The 17,821-nt window shown below is 39.2% G+C and overlaps 1 protein-coding gene across 3 annotated transcripts in view; it reads left to right on the forward strand.

The window, feature by feature from the left end:
- Positions 1-12,913, forward strand: part of SOCS5 (suppressor of cytokine signaling 5) — a 30,721-nt gene extending 17,808 nt beyond the window's left edge. For 2 of the 3 annotated variants that reach the window (XM_040697277.2, XM_040697278.2), the window contains exons 2-3: positions 3,604-3,693; positions 6,180-12,913. In XM_040697277.2, the coding sequence (XP_040553211.1) occupies positions 6,192-7,802 (1,611 nt within the window). In that variant the 5' untranslated portion in view covers positions 3,604-3,693; positions 6,180-6,191 and the 3' untranslated portion in view covers positions 7,803-12,913. 3 annotated transcript variants of the gene reach the window in all.
- The last annotated feature ends 4,908 nt before the right edge of the window (positions 12,914-17,821 follow it).

Consider the following 17,821-nt stretch of genomic DNA (forward strand, 5'->3'; position numbering starts at 1 on the left):
GAATTTGTGTTGAGAAGGAGATTGTTTCTTACTTTCAATTTAAAACAATGACAAACGCCATTATTTTTCTTTGACTTGACAGTCTGCCAGCTGAAGTCCTTGAGACTTGTAGCTTTCACTGTTTAGCAGGATGCATCAAGCTGACTCAGCATTTTATTTTTGAAATGAATCTTTTCAGTGGCTGTACTTTCAACCCGAACATTCAAAGAAGTATCCTAAATACAATCCTAATCTCCCTTTGCAGCCAGAAAACCATTTCTGATTAACATATAGGCTTCAGCTGAAATTACTCCTCAAAGTAGCCATCTCAGGTCTTAATGCTGTGAGCAGAGTATGCCAGTGCTGATGTGCAAGGAAGCAGGATTGCTCTGACTGGCTTATTCCTCATCCACTCCTCTCTTGTGCTAACACAAATATTTATAAAGTTGTAAAGAAGATGTAGCAAAAGGTTGAGACTCTGATAGCTAATTTTAGTCAGGATCAGTTCCACGGGCTGATTCATGCCACGTGGTGTGCAGGCTGTGTCCGGCACCAGGTCCAGCACAGGTGGCCAAGAAGAGGCCAGGAAGTTTTCAGAGCCTGCTAGGAGAAATAGTAGTATTTTGCCCTAATTAAACTTTCATGAAAACTTGAGGTGCTTGGCTATATTACTGTGTCTGTTCAAAATATATATCAGCCACCTCTTCTTTCCAGCTCTCCGGATTGGTTCTTCAGGCTGTCTATAGCAGCCGCGTTTTGGTGTGTGTAGAAAAATGTATGGCTCCACTTCAGCTCACTTATTCTGTTCTTTAAGAAATGTCATTTCTAGTATTACAGCAGCAATTCATTATTACTGGAATGTGTGTTGAAAAAAAATTGCTTTGTAACCCATGTAATCCTGTTGTACCTTCCTCAGGTGGGTTACCTCAAGTGGTGGGTGTTGGCCAGCGTTACTCACTGCAGCTGAGTGAGGCTGAGGAGTGATGTGAGCAGCGTTGTTACTGCAGCAGGACGAGCAGCAGCCCACAGCAGGCATTTAGCAATGTGCAAAGACAGCATTAACCTCTTCAGCAAATGTGCCTTAATGGAGGAAAATATCTTCATTAATGGAGTCTCTCGTTACTGCTAAGCAAATCACTTTAAAATAGGGAACAGTTCTAACAGTAGCTGTTGACTCTCTCCGTTCCTTTTACTTCCCCCTCTGTGGGCTTAGTTGGTGTGCTGCAGTGTTGCTGAACACATTGGGCAGTGTGTCCTCACAGTGCTAGTGCTAGCAGTGAGCCGAGCAGCGTGCAGAGAGTGGACTCTGATTTCTCCCCTTCTTCCTTTAGGTTACAGAATGTTTTGACTTTGACATCATTGCCTTTCAGTGTTTTGAAGCAGTCATAGTGTGAAAATGCCGGAGCAAAGATTTTTGTAGGCACTTGTTTTGGAAATAGGCATGCCATGTTTTTAGAGTGAACTACATACAGAGCTACAGCTTTGGGTAGATGGTGTAGTTCAGGGTTTGGTTTCTTGCTTTGCTTTTTTTTTTCTTTTTAATGTAACTTAATGTATCATCTAATTTTCAAGTCAAGTAACATGAGGATGGTCACAAGTATGCTACTTCTAAGGAGTGTTCCCATTAGGAAGTCATGAGCAGAAAGCTCTAGCAAGGTACTGGGATGCTTCTGGAAAGAATAGTCAGAGCATCTCTCTGGCATAAGTTTCAGGTCATTTATGTCAGCATAGGTAGATAGCAATTACTTTTAGTTGGAAAGAGGTTGTTTTGGACACGCTAGTATGACTTTTTCTGGGAAAATCTACAAAGTGGTCTGCAAACCCATATTATGGATTTTGATTGGATGAAGTTTATATTTCGTTCAGGCTAAAAGAACATTCCCCAAGGCTAATTTTCTCAGACAGTACTCCTTTGGAATACCAGAATGGCTTTAGGGCCAGTTTAGAAGTAATTTGTATTTAGTGGACCTTGGTGCTGCCACAAGAAATCTGTGAAACCACAAGTCTGCTGCACGTTGATTCAAACCGGTTTGCAATCACTGAATGGAATACAAAATACTTTAAGAATGACTCAAGTTTTATTCTAATGCAAGATTGAGAGTCTTAACTGAGATGGTTGCCTGAGTTCAGGAAGCTGTTTTCCAAAAGCGAAGAATGGTTCCTGAAGCAAACACTCCTCGGTGGAAGCAGCAGGCGGCTGGTGGAGCAGGCTGTGTCACTGCCTGCTGCTGTGGTGTAACAGCAGTGCCCTGACTGCTCATGTTTCTGAGCACAGCTGAGGTATAAGAATGGCACTAAATCTTAAAATAAGGAGTTAAGCATAAAATTTCGAGATAACCCTCTGTGTACTTTTTAGGTTTTTAATGAATGGAAAAGGTCAGTGTGCAGCCAGTGCTCAGTGCAGCAGTATAACTGGCTTTGTCTGGAACCTATAGTACACTTCCATGTCTTGTGTATTGTAGACCTGCTAGGAATATAATGGATAGGCGAAGGGAAATAAATGTTAACATTGCGAAAGAATTTCACATCTGCCTTTGACTTAATTTTGTGCTTGCAACTCTGTTGCTCTCTGGGAAGTCTGTTTTTATGGAATCTTTCAGTAGTAGTTATATGGCCTAGTTTTAAAAGCATTTCATCATTTTTAGTGCTTCCACAGGTGAATCAAAGCTCATAAAGTTTAGTACTTGTCTGTCATTACTCTGGAGTTTCTGCCTAGGAATAATGACTTCTGACATCCATGTGGTGATCGCTCAAGCCTACGCTTCTTATTCCAGTAAATATGCATCATAGCCAAGTACTTTTTTTCTGATCTGTGTGTATTAGCTATTAGTGTAGCTTCTCACAGTTTCCTGTTAACTGGAAGCACTGTCCTAGACTTGGTTCTAATATGAAGAAGTAGATTGTCTCCTGTTCCTGCTAGAGCTGACGGTGGCATGAACATACTGTACTAAAATCCCCTAATGCCTCTTGGATTTCTGAAAAACAATAGGTCATTATTTTAGGGGAGTGCTGACCTATTCTTTTACTGAAGAACTTGTCCTGCATTCCACTTACTTTCCCATTTTTAGAATCGTGGTTCATATTCCTCTTGGTTCACAATCATATAACATCCTTGTGGCAAGTACAGCAGTTGCTTACCTGGAAAAGTAATATTAGAAAAGTGTATATTTTTAGCTGCCTTTTGATGTGATGTAGCAGCTGAAAACAAGGAGGGGAGGCAGTATGAGGTGATCTGACAGCACTGCCAGTCACGACTTGGGAACCGCCGCTTTGGACTTGGAACCAAAATGTGGGGAAACCATTTTTACAAGCCTGAGTGTGCTCACTGTGCCTGGCGCTTGAATGATCCAGATGCTGTGGCATTGCTCTTATTTCTTAAAAGCTTCCTTTGAGGGTCTTCCTCTAGATTCTGTTTGACAAATGTGTTCAATGGGTGACAAAGTTTTATGAAACCTTTTTCTTATATTAAAAGCATAAGAATATATATATATAAAATAAGCAGGTAGCTCTGTGCACTCATATAATTAGTGAAATATCCCTTTGGTACTGTTAGCAGATTGTAAGTATCAAAGTGAAAAGTTATTCTTAACAACTAAGAAAATATACTGTTTTTTCTCTTTCTAGTAATCATGTCTACAACTCAGAGAAAGAATCTAGCAAGTTCATGCTGAGGTATATTCTCAAGTCAAGATCCAGTGGCTCATGTGTTTCTGGGTAAGAAAGATATCTATATGCTCTTAACTATGACAAAAAGTAATTAAACTTTTGGAAAGTATTTTGTCAAGCTGATGTGGTGGTAACTTTGTGGGTTGTTTGTTTTTGTTTGTTGGGTTTTAGTTGGGGTTTGGGCAAGCCCAGAGGATTTCCAACCCACTTAATAGCCTAAACACACTTTGGAATAGTAGCGCAAAGGAAGACGAATAGCAAGCATCTTTCAAATAAAACACAGTACTGAACAGTGTACAACTGGTTGGAAAAGCAATTCTGATTCACTGTCACAAAAATTTCAGTTTCTAGTCTGATTTCCAAAGGGAATTGAGGTATTGTCTCTTCCTTTTCACATCCCCAATTCTTAAAATTTGTTTCTTGGTTTCAGCTGAATAACAGCAGTCGGGTAGTACATGTCACAGTGATAAATTTATGTATCTTGCTACTTGGAAGAGGAAGAAATGGAGAACATGAAAGAACAGTGGGTAGAACTTAACCTTATATATACTGTGTTGACAAGGTGGCGCATCAGACATATGCTTCCTTGTAAACGTGGATAATCTGTGACACTCTACAAGCAGCTATTATTGGCTGTGGTTGCATGACACCCGATAGAATGGTTCCTACAAACCTACATGATCTATAATTGCTTCTGTTGCTCTTAAGACTCCCTCAGTCTACCGGCTTGGTCCAAACAGCTCCCAGAAAGATTAATGTAGGATTTTTTTATTTAATCAGCAAGACATTTCTTGCTCGTGGGCTCACATACACTTCTAACATATGCAGAGAACTCTGTAGTGCCTTTTGCATCTAAGGTTTCCTATCTTTGCAAGTTTTCTCCATCTGAAAGTGTTTTACTTTAAAAAAATGTCTTCCTTCTTAGTAACTGCTTGGATGTAATGGCAATTATCATTAGCACCGTGTTCTAGGTAACTTGTGCCAACAGTCCCCAGATATGGTTAAGATCTGGTTATTTTTTTCCCCTTCCATGCTCCTCCCTGAGCGCACACTAGATTCTTAAAATTTACTTTATATAATTGGATGTAGGTGCCTAACTTACTGCTTTTGCTGAAGTACTTGAGCAAGAGGTGGGGGGATAAGTTTTTGTTCCTTTTGCTTTCCATTCACATATCAGTTAGAAGGAATTTCAAATTAATTATCTAATCACGAATCTCTTATAAACTGCACCTCCATCTCTTCCTCAATCTCAGTAAATTCTGCCACAGTAAGAGTTTTTCAGCTGCACTTTAGGAACTTCTAGACTGCATTGCAAGGCTGTTGCTTACTTGTCTGTCATCTACCTTATTTCATGAGATTTAGTCATTGCTTTAGATTTCTTTCCAACTCTTAACAGGGAAGAACTGCAACAACATATGAGTGTTGCTTCAGAATAATGCTTATCTATAGAACAGAGCAGCTTTCACTGAGGGTTAAATAAGGTGACATGTTTTAGTCCTTTAAGTTTAGCACTTCTCTCAGAGCTTAATTAGATCTAATTTACCTTGGCATTGCCTGAATTTTTGGTACAGAAGTAGCAAATTTCTCTGTGTCCTAGGGCCGTCTTGTGATTTTTGGTAGTCTTATTCCAGTTATCAAACTTGGTTTCTGAAGAAGCAGTTGAAGAATACATACGACTAATGTTTCTCTTTTTACTTCACGATTCACTGTCACTGTGCTTTTGCTGCAGAGCTGCTTTCTAAGTGCCCTTGCTAAAGATAGAAAAGCTCCCTGGGCTCTTTCATTCTTTCATGGCTTAAGTAATAAAGCCAGACAGTTTTTAGATGTTTTGTATCTATGGCTTTACTAATGTATCAGAGACTTTAGAATTCTAAAGTTTTGCTGATATCTTACTGCTTTTGTATCTTTTTTTTTTTGTCATTGCCTTATCTAAGAATGCTGAACGCTTCTTTCCCTCCCTGCCCCACATTTCTGTTTTTGTGCTATTTTTTTTAATCTTGTTAGTTGTAGCTTGGAATTTTCCATACCTGCAGCTGGAGCTTTCAATTCTGGATGGTATATCTAGGTGCTTGTAGTATGCTTGTTGGCTTTTGCTAACTGTTTTCATTGCTGGGAGCTACCTGAATTGTTTTTTGTCAGAATTTACTGCTACTTACTATAAGCTTATCTGGGAGTCATACATTACGTGTGACACTTAAAGTGAAGCATTTAAAACTGCATATTTCCTGTCGATCAGGTACAAATCTGCAGTTTTGCCTACATTTTTTTAATAATGCCATAGAGTTTATAAGCAGGCCTATCTGTGTTTCAGTGTTTGTAATTTCCCAAATGCTTTTTTTCTTGGTGATTCTTCTGTGTCACAAAATGATGTGCTGCATGTCAGTGCTATGCAAGCGTACAACACTGAGGGCACTTTTTCAACTATATTGTGTTCAGTTAGCAAAGTCATCTTTGTAACTTAATTGATAACTGTGGGTTTATTCTCATTTTTTAAACTGCATTTATTTTAATATTTCTTTTCCTCTTGAACTTAGATAACATAATCCATGGATAAAGTGGGAAAGATGTGGAACAATTTCAAATACAGGTGCCAGAATCTCTTCAGTCATGAAGGTGGAAGCCAAAATGAAAATGTAGTCGTTAACTCCAGTAGTTGCTCATCGGCTAAAGACAGAACTGTCCAGATAACCGGTTTGGCTCAGCAGCAACCCAGCAGTCCTCTGAGAGAAAACATTGCTTTGCAGTTAGGTTTGAGTCCTTCAAAGAATTCCGTCAGGCGGAACCAAAACTGTGTCACAGAAATTCCTCAGATTGTTGAAATAAGTATTGAGAAAGAGAACGACTCATGTGTCACCACGGGAGCTAGGCTTGCTCGAAGGGACTCTTATTCTCGTCATGCTCCTTGGGGTGGGAAGAAGAAACATTCCTGCTCTACCAAAACCCAGAGCTCTTTGGATACCGAAAAAAGATTTGGTAGAACGCGAAGTGGTCTGCAGAGGAGAGAGAGGAGGTATGGAGTGAGTTCTGTCCATGATATGGATGCAGCGTCAAACAGGACAGTAGGCAGCCGTTCTCTACGACAGCGTCTACAGGATACTGTTGGACTGTGTTTTCCCATGCGAACTTACAGCAAACAGTCCAAACCTCTGTTTTCTAACAAAAGAAAGATCCATCTCTCTGAACTAATGCTTGAGAAATGCCCTTTTCCTGCAGGCTCAGATCTGGCTCAGAAATGGCATCTGATTAAACAGCACACGGCTCCTGTGAGTCCGCACTCAACATTTTTTGATACATTTGATCCTTCCTTGGTTTCCACAGAAGACGAAGAAGACAGGCTGAGAGAGAGACGTAGACTCAGTATTGAAGAAGGGGTTGATCCCCCTCCCAATGCCCAAATACATACTTTTGAAGCTACAGCACAGGTTAATCCATTATATAAACTGGGACCAAAGTTAGCCCCTGGTATGACTGAGCTGACTGGGGACAAAAATGCAACTCCTCCAGGAAACTGTGACTCTGAAGAGGACACAACAACACTTTGTCTACAGTCGCGCAGGCAGAAGCAGCGCCAGATGTCTGGAGAGAACCACGGCCATATCAGCAAGCAGGGGGCTTGGAAGGTGCACACTCAGATCGATTACATCCATTGCCTTGTGCCAGACTTACTTCAGATCACAGGTAACCCGTGTTACTGGGGTGTAATGGACCGTTATGAAGCAGAAGCACTTCTGGAGGGTAAACCCGAAGGCACTTTTTTGCTCAGGGATTCTGCACAAGAGGACTACCTCTTCTCTGTGAGCTTCCGTCGTTATAACCGATCGCTACATGCACGCATTGAGCAGTGGAATCACAACTTTAGTTTTGATGCCCACGATCCCTGTGTGTTTCACTCCTCCACCGTTACGGGGCTTCTGGAACACTACAAAGACCCTAGCTCTTGCATGTTCTTCGAACCGTTGCTAACTGTATCTCTGAACAGGACTTTCCCCTTTAGTCTGCAGTATATCTGCCGGGCAGTAATCTGCAGGTGCACTACGTATGATGGAATTGATGACCTTCCATTGCCTTCAATGTTGCAAGACTTTTTAAAGGAGTATCACTATAAACAAAAAGTCAGGGTGCGATGGCTGGAGCGGGAACCTATAAAAACAAAGTAAAAGGAAATCAGAGTCTCCAGTAAGCTTACAGAATATGCTTTTTCTTGTGTGTTACAGTTTAACTGCAGCGAACGCACCAACAACGTCTAGCTTTTTTGCAATATCCTATTGAAGCTGAGTGTTAGTATCCTGTCAGATGCTGCCTGCTGTTAATCAAACGAAGTTGTGATGCCTCTTGGAAACAATAAGCAGACACAATTCTGCACGTTTTTCATTAAGGCCTAGTGAAAATATTTTTGCTAATTCCTAAATATTTTGTTTTTATAGCTGTAGTAATTGGATGAAGAAACTATGAGGCATTTTCCGTGGGGCATTTGTGTAATGCTAATGAAGAAAGACTTTATTGGAGGAGCATTTTTGCTCATATTTAAAGTATTTTTTTAAATATTGTCCTTAAATATTTCCACTATTCGAAGTGCTAATTGAGCTCACAGTTAAGTTTCCGAACAGTAGTGAATAAGAGTATTCTCTTCTTATCAGGAGCAGTTCACAAGAAGCAGGGATAACCTGCAGTCCATTAAGAGTTAATGGGGTTTTTTGGATGCTAGCAGATGAATCATGCTTTTCTCAGTGTATAGGGTTTCCTAATGATTAAGACTTGAATATGCCTGCTCAGTACTGTAATTCTATTTTAAACACTTGGAGATTTAAGTGGCATTGTTAGCAAAAGTAATGCTGTCTTGGACAGTTGAATACCTTCCAGCGTGTGTTACTGATTCAGTGGCAGGACATAGAATTGGTTTATAGCCATGAAATGAAAGTTTTTGTATTTTTCTAAAGCCTAACTACTTGTAATTTACAATGGAAGGTGATAGTGAAGAGAAGATGTTTGTTTTTTTTATTTAAAGTTGTCTGATATTTTTATGGAGAAAATTACAAGTGGTTGAATTATAATCAGAATACAAAATCTGACGTATCTGAAATGTCAGATTTCAAAGGTACTGTTACACTTTATTTGTAAATATCTTTCAATTTGCGCTTTTTAAAATGTTTTAAAGTAATATGCACTGATGATAGTTTCAACAGATTACTTGGAAACAACATTCTAAGTTCTGTTTGCTTATTTAATTGGAGACAGAACTTCAAATAGTTCTGTCTTAGACATTTTTGCACTAAAATTTTGTTGGAATGCCCTGTCCCCTGTTCAATGTTTTGTACCAATTATGAGTGCTCCCTAGTTTCTTTACCAGCTGCTACAGTATGTTATTACTTACTTCTCTATGGCAGTGACCTGTGCGAGGTAGGGAACATTTTGGCTGCAAGTACAATAAACATTATTCTTGTATGCTACACTAACCCTTCTATTGATGTATTTTTCTGCTTGCTGTGCCTTGTTCTGGCTTTTTGTGCTAATAAAGTACAGTATGTTCAGTGTTATACTTGTATATCTGCTCTGTTTTTATATATTCACATAACTTGTAGCAGTTAACTGAATTTTTAATAGGCTTTTCTTAGTGTAGGTAATGCACAAATACTGTGCAGCTGAGTATTGGTCAGCACACCATATTCCTGGGTTTTGTTATGTTGTGTATCAGAAACCTGACAGTGTACACCATTGAATATTTCTGTAGTCGCTGCAAAATAATGAACTTGTCAGCAAGCATCCAGCATTTTGAAGATTTTGTAAAGTATCAGTGTTAAGCAAAAAATGTTCTTAAAACATTATTGATCCCCTGTAATAGTTGCTGAATGTGTTTTAGCCTGTTACGTAGCTAACTGCTTAGCTTAATATTTTGATACTCCCCAATGAGTAAGGAATGATTATTCCTGTAAATTGACAGTACAGCAGCGGCATTTGTTCACTTTTAGATTATTTTAATAAATAGATGTATACACAAACTGGCCAAATGTCCTGTTTTTACCAAAGAATACTGTCAATTTATGTTGGGGTATTTTTTTTTTAGTGAAAAACAGAGTGGAGAGGTGCAATTTCTGGTCTATCAAATATTTAACCTGAGCTACGATAAACCAAAGCATTTGACAACTTCATCTGAACTTAAGCAATGTATACATTTGTGTTGGTGGAGCTTGAAACTTTTACGTCAAGATGTCATCATTTTGTTTCTTGAATACGCAATGTATCTGAAGAAGAATGATTTAAATAATTTTGTAATGACTGGAACAGCACTACGTAGAAGCTTATACTGAAAAGGGTTGATTTGAAGCACCCAGAAAGCACTTTAAAATGTGTTAATATGCTCGTGGAAAATCTGTGATCCAGTTACACATTCTTTGTAGTAGGTTATCTTCTTTCGTATGTGTTAAGACTTCAACTGTTACGGTGAAACTTTGTATGTAAATACTAAGTTTATGTAAGTATGTGTACAAATGTGCTAATGGTCACTTCAGTTTTAAATTGTGTGTGTCCTTGGATATGCAACTCCTGGTTTAAAACCTACTCTAAGCATAGAAAGAGGAAAAAATTCACCAGCATGAAATTGCACCCAAGTGTCCCTTCATTGTGTCGTTCTCACTGTTCCCTCGATCAGATCTGAATTCCAGATGAGTTTACTTTAAATCTTGCTCTTAGTAGTAGTAGCACACAGTTTAACCTGCAACCAAGTTTCGTCCCAATGTAAGGACCTGTCTTTTGTTTACAACAGTTGCAGTATTGCTAGTCATAAACTGTCTGATGAGATCCTAGCTATGACATTATCAGTGTGGTCAGGAGTACACATTCATGTAAGATTTTTGTGTAGTAAATATTTAGAGAAAAAAAATTAAAAAACAACTCAAACCTTAACCTCGCAAAACTTGTATTTGTGTAAATGGTCTTTATGGAGAGGATTTATTGCTCCCTTGAGAGAGACAGACATACAAGAATAATTATATATATTTCTCTACAACTGTTTTAAAGCTTTGCTTCACTGAAATATACAGAATAACTTGCTAGTGTGCCTATGTTAAAAATTATGTAAATGTAATTTAAAGGTATAATAGACTTGAGTGTTGGCTACTCAAGTTGCAAAATATTTTTCTAATTGATTATTTCAGTTCTAAAGTCACTGAAACATCGGTATGTAAGAATGTAAGTACTTGACTCCTTTGAGGACTCTAGCTTAATTTTGGCATTCTGAATTTGTGTAGAAAATGTTGTAAATCAAATCAAAATATGTGCACAGACAACTGATTTTTTTTCTTACTGTAGGATTCAATGTAATAAGGTATGTTTGCATGATTCTAATCTGCTTACATGACAGATAAGTATTTAATAATCATGTGAAGTGTTCTTTGGAGGTGATTCTTATCTCTGTAGGAAGGGCTATAGGTAGGGTGGAATTATTTTTGCAAAAACTTTTGCCATGGTTTAAAAGAAGAGGTGCTATGTGGGAATTCAGATCTTTGAATGCTTAGCACAACTTGGTGGTTTTGTTACATATAAATAAGTGCATCGTAAGACATTAGGAAGTCAGCAGCGGTTCTACTTTACCAAAAGATGGAACTTGTGATAATTGTAACTTCCATTTGTTAATCCAACATCAGAAAGTTATTGAGTAAGTAGAACAATGTTGCTATTGAAATGACTGGGGGGGGTTTACTCTGTTACTGGGTCATTGTAGAAGACCTTTCAGTATTTAAAAAAAAAAAAAAAAAGTTGGGCATTAAATCTAAATCTTTTTTTAGAAATCTTTACATTTCTCCAATTCCATGGGGATATGAAATCTATTGACAGTAACTGAGGGCCTTTTGGTGGTGGTGCTGTCAGATCAGTTTTGTTAAGGATGTAGGCAATTGAGGTCCAAATAGTTTTCTTGTCAGAATGAAACTTCTCTTAAGAAAATAAATTGCAAAGCCATCTTCTGGCATTTATGCATTTAAATTTCTGTGTATTTGAAGACTTCTTGCCATTTATGGGATAGTCTTTAACTTAGAAGCATACAGTCTTAAAGATCTGTGTGTGTATCTAGTATCTCTCTTATGCTAGACTTCATACTGACAGTCACTCATACTGCAAAGTCTATATTTAAGATTCTGCATCATTTGGAAGCAGGCAAAGATTCTGCATTTCATTAGTATAAAACCTGTTTGCTTTAGTCTCCATGTGCAAGCCAGGCTTCTACAGAATATTTGCAGAATGCCTTGGAGCCGATATTTGCCGTGAAATTGCATGCAAGACTGAAACTGTAAAGTCAAGAGGTGCTGAGTACTGTACAGAGATGAATCTGCAGGGAGCGTGCATCTTTTTCTCAAAGATAACTTGAAATACAGTGTTTAATAGAAACATATTAGCTGATTTTTGTTAGTCTTTCTAAAATAAGTCTGTCTCATTTTGAAAACAATTCACATTTAAAATAATGAAAGTACATATAACTCTTATCTTCCTAAAGTATTTTTGTGAAATTATGAATGTGCCAAATCTTGGTCTGCGCGAATCTGCGTAGCCCATAGATAGATCATGTATGTATGTGTGTCAGTAAGATGCCTCCAGGCACATGAGCATTGATGGTCTTTATTGAAGCTTCCCGAAGTACATTGATACGGTGAGCATTAACATATTGGAATATTAAAAAATCTCTTTAATTTCCTGTCTGTGTTGCATACATTAAAAATAGAGAAAGGCTGTGTTCTTTTTGTCTTCACCTGTAATTGCATATTATGGCCAACGGCTTGGTCTGTGTTTTGCTGCTGTTGCCACACTACGTAAGCAGTTTTCTACAGATTGTGGCTGAAGGAGATTTTTTTTGTTGTTGTTCATAATTGCTTTAAAATAAAATGTTAGGAAGGATAGAAATGAAAGTGATTGGCTTTTAAAGTGTTAACTCTTACAAAGTGCATGGTAACACAGCTGCTCTCCCTTTTCACAGTGACCTACAAAGAATCATTTAGCTTGACCATTGGTTGCACCTGCCAAATGCACTTGACTTAAGGTGTCTGTATTTTATGCAGTTTTATTATTTTCCATTAAAAATACTACCAGCGAGAAGGAGGAAATAGCTTGATGTCTTAACATTTTAAGATGCTTAAAGCAAAGGTTATGCAGTGAGGTAATAATCTGTCGAGGATTGTTTTTTAAGAGTAGTTACCCCTTTTGCTATGTCTTAAGACTTAAAAAGAAGTTGTCTGTTGATGTTACGTTTAGAGAATGGAAATAAACCTGTTCTTTCACTTAATTTGCTTGCATGTTGCCATACTGATTTAAATCTGGTATTTCAATGAAGCATTGCCATTTTTTCTTACTTTTATACAATATTCCATTTACAAAAGTTGTATGTCAATGGGACATCAATGCAATGAAGTCTCTGTACGTTCATCGTTACCCAGGTGACTATTGTATATATACACTCTTCAAGCTGAAGAAATGTTCACCTTGTAAATTTGCATTAAGACTCCAGCTGTTAATCAGATAGGTTTCTTGGGGCCAACACAATGCATTTATGAGCTGAGGCTCCTGGTGCTTGACCTTTTTTTCCCATCTTCAGTAGAAAGGAAAAAATGCATAATTGTGTATGTGTGATGTAGGTCATGTGACAGATGTACTCGTTAAGCACACAGCAGCCTGGACAAACAGAGACATATCTGAACTTGCTTATGTGGAGAAAAGCAAGCTCTGATTTCCCAGCAGGAGTTACAGCATGGTGGCACACTGGCAAAGAGGAAGCAGGATTAGGTCTTGTTCTTAAAACTTCTGAGAAGCCATTCAGTCGTGCGCTGTGCGCTTCCTGTTTGATTTGGTCCATGTTGTAGAGTCCTGGGAATTGTAATGGCTTTTGAAAGGTGCAAAAGTTCTTGACTGCTTTGTCACTTCTTGCTTTCATCCTGTAGCTTTGAAAAAGCACGATGAGCGAAGTTTATTACAAATGAGTACGTGTAGTCACTAACTGTATAAGCACTGCTTTGTAATATCATTATGCAGATGGCAAATTCTTACGTGATTATATTTAAACTGTTTTGGGAGAATGAATAATGACACTGTGGGCACAAATGAATTCAGATTGCACTATAAACTTTCTTACCAGAAGCCTTCATTCTTACAAAACTATGCGATCCCTGCACAGAAAACTGTAGCTTTGGTGTTTCAGTCATTGGTAGGTGTCCAGAAGAGCGGCACCCAGACGGTCCCTGGAGCCGTTCCCAACATTCCAGCTGAAGGGGCCCTGGCAGGCCTGCGGGGCACTCGAGGAGTTGGCTCCTGAGTGTGCCAGCAGCACTCGGCTGCTGCGTGCCGTGATGGCACTCGCCTGGTGCCAGCACCGTGTGCGATAGTGCTGCTCTGGGTCACACGGGCTTTGGTGGTTCTTGACCCTCTGCAGCTTCCGTGTGTCTCCATGCGGCCGAACTTGTCTTTGTTAAGCGGTTGCCAAACTGTCTTGCATCTTAATAGTGAGAAAATAATGTGATCTATAGCTACCCGATTGGTGTATTAAGTAATAGATGGCTCTGTCTTAATAAATGGGGTATAAACTACCATATTGTTTCCCTTCTATATTTGTTTGGGAGCAAAGAGTTGTGGGTGTAATGAGTTTATTTGCAGCATAATTTAAAATAGATACTTCTGCATATATTTAGTTGCTGTACATGTCAAAGGGCTAAGTAGTTGGTAGATCAAAATAATCAACTCATGTTGATATTCAGACTGCTTCTGTTACATCTCAAATAACTGAGCAAAGAGATTGAGAACAATAATTATCCACTTCAGAAGTTGTATCACATTCAGAAATCTCAGCAAGGGCTTAATTTCATGGATTTTCACTCACATATCAAGATCTTCCCACCCACCCCCACCTCCCCTCCCCATTATGGGCTTATGTATACATGCGTTGGGGACACGTGTGTGCATACAGCCCCACTGGCACAGACAGGACCAGTCCGAGCTGTTTTCTGCCAACTGGGAAAGCTGCTTCTCTACCTAATGCTGAGAGCTGAGCAAAATTCTCCTCATGCAGAGTAGTAACTGGGCAGAGCAAAGGCAGCAGGATGTTCTGTGGAAGTATTGGGGGCTTCTCTGGGCATCCATTTTCTCAATGAGTTGATTATTCTTTTTCTATGGTATTGCTCCTGAAAATGCTTTTTTTTTTTTTCTCTAGGCCCCTTTACACATTAGAGAGTTTATCATCACTTAGTGGAGTCCTAGAAAATAAGTCCCTGAAAACAAAACTGGTTTCATCTGCTTTGTATGGAGATTGCCTTTCTGGTTTTGGCTTCATTGAAACTTGCAGAAGGTTTATCATCTTAAACTCTGCTAAAATGAGTCAATAATTGATTAATCAATGAAAGTTAAAGAAATTAACTTACCCCTTGTAGTGACATGTTTAAAATATGAGGCTGTAATTGTGCTAAACTTGTTGCAGAGATCATTATTCTTAATAGAAATGATTAAATCATTGGGTTATTTAAACGAGGTACAAGTGTTGCATTGAAAATTAACAGAAATGTTCCGTAAGGGGTTAGGAACACAGGTGGTCTGAAGCTTTGTGTAATCAATGCTTTGTGTCATTTTCCTGAGAGGAGGGGATTTTAGGAGCCCATCTCAGCTGTTGGTGGGCCTATGTGGCATGTCAGTAGTCTGTTAGTTGTATGCTGCAGAACATATGGCATATGCGGTAGGTATCGGGAAGCTGCTAGAGTGAATGTGGCAATGTGCAGTAGTTGTGTGAGAAAGATCATGTACATGTATGGGATGTTTCTGGGGCTTCCACTTGTCCACATAAGCATTTATGTGGTCACCCACATCTGCTCACGAGATTCCTGATGCAACATTAATGCCACTGAACTCAGAGGACCTGGAAAAATGAATCTGTGAGAAGGTTTTGTGGTGGTGCTTCACTTTTGAAGCAGTTGGTGGTGTGAGAAGCATTAAAACAATTCCACATCCAAGCTTCCCAAAAGTTAACGAGGTAGCTTAGGTGTGGGCAAAACAGTGTTAACAAGACCTGTTTGTGACTGTTCTCACCTTGCTGTCCCACCAGATGTCCTGTGAAATCTGGGAAGTCAAGGCTATAAACCTATGGTAGGATTTTCATAGCCTCCTCTTAACTAAAGTGAATAGTAAGTACTGTTTATATGGCCTCTAATCTTCAGAATGCTTTCATTTGTAGCTCTCATCTGTTATGAAGGAGGAAAATGTAGATTCATCTCAGTTCTAAGAGCTGGAAACTGACTTTAAGGTCAAAAAATGCTACTTAACTTGGGACTTGCTAGACGTGGGGTAAGTTGGACCCCGTCCTGTTCACTGTCTGAGATTCCCTTTGGTGAAGGAAGAATGGTGACAATACTTGAGCCATTTGTGAAAGACCTGGAGCTCTAGCAATAAGCAGCATAACAGAACAAGTGTGTTATTTGGGACCGTCTGACACTCGTCCTTCACTGAGGAGACGTGAGGTAGGTGTGCATCCACTCCCAGTATCTAAGTGATTGTTTTTGCTTGAGTGGTAACTGCCTGCTGTGGACATGACACATACAATATATGCAGGTATGTGGAGTTCCGTGAGCTGTATGCCTTTTATTTCACAGCCTAGCCTTTTGTCAAAACAGAGTGCAAGTTTTCCCCATGTAAAATGCTTTTTTTCCTCCTTGCAAACTCTGTTGCGGGGGCACTGTATTTGACTCCTTGCTTCTGTCATTTTATTTTTCTGTATCCAATCTGATAAAGCTGATAACCTGCAAGCAGTGTGTGTGGAGAATTTCCTGGCGTGAGCCAGTGAATTGCTGAGATTGTTATCATTCTGTACTACTGAAGCACGCAGTTTTATTTATACACCATTTGTCTTCAGTTTCATTATATGCCAAGAAGAGAAAAAACAGACTTTTCCTTCAAGTGATTGCTTGTATGTAGGTCATTCTGAAAGTAATGCCTCCTATTTTTTTCTGTGAAAGCTACAACAAAGAGCACAAAGTACTATTTGATAGAGCAAACTCCCAGCTACCCAGCACTATTTGTCCACACAGTCGCCATTATTAGCTGTGCATTTTCACCAGCAGCAAACAAAAGCCTACATGCCACACTCATAAACATCTGCATCAGTGGAGATGCCCCACTGTCACCGCTGCTGAAACATGTCACCCACCACTTCACTGTGCTCACACCCACTGTTTGATCTCCATCAATCAGCATCAGTGAATGTCAGTGGGTGACATTTCTTCTGCATGGAGGAATGCAGTGACACACCTTTGCTTCAGACACACTTCCATGTCAGATGCCATTCTGTCACACAGAAACAACGTGTAATGGGATATTGGTGAGAAGGTTCAACCTCTACTGTCGTACCACCAACATCTGCCTCTGACATTGTGGGCCAACATAATAAAATAGGAGGCATTGCTTTCAGATCAGCCTTTGCATGACCATTCATGTTAGGGACATGTTTGTGCCTAATATTTAAGCCAAATACTTCTGCCTGGCAGTACTTATATAGGCTCTCTCCTTCTCTGCTCTCCAGTCTACCGAATGTGTTGCGTGCCCTTGGATGCCTTCGCCCTTTGTTCTTCTCACTGCTCAGCTGAGTTGGAGTTATCCAATTTTTGGATAAAAAAAATTTGCTTTCTCGTCTTGGTGGGCATGGCTGTGCATAAAGGCTTTAAGCTGTTCCTGATGTCACAGCCATCTCTTGTCATCAAATGAATCTTGACAGTATTTGTTATTCAGGTAGAAGTACACAGGGAGCATTCTGTGATGAGGGTTTTTAAGCCAAGATCTTATAAGAGACATCAACAACTTCAGCTTTTTTAATTTCTTTTTTTTTTTCCTTTTTTTTTTTTTTTTCCCCCATGGAAAGTTTTATCTTCATCTTGATTCTGTACTTCAGGTGTCAGCCCTTATGCTATGTCTCAATGAGATTGTGTTACTTTGGCGGTGAAGAAACTTGCAAGTAATTCCAGCACAAGTTTCAAAAGAACCATTTTCAAGACTGGTATCTGTATCACTTTAAGACCTCCTGAATTTCTCCTGTGCCTGGTATCTCTCACAGGAATTTAAGACTGGCACCAGCTCCAGAGATACAGTTGTCCAGAAAAGTTAAGTAGTGCCCTGAAACGCCGCACTTGGCTGCTGCTCTTGGTAGATGCTTTGGAAGTCACTTTCC

Source organism: Gallus gallus, chromosome 3 (assembly GCF_016699485.2).
Source record: "Gallus gallus isolate bGalGal1 chromosome 3, bGalGal1.mat.broiler.GRCg7b, whole genome shotgun sequence".
NCBI classification, from domain to species: domain Eukaryota; kingdom Metazoa; phylum Chordata; class Aves; order Galliformes; family Phasianidae; genus Gallus; species Gallus gallus.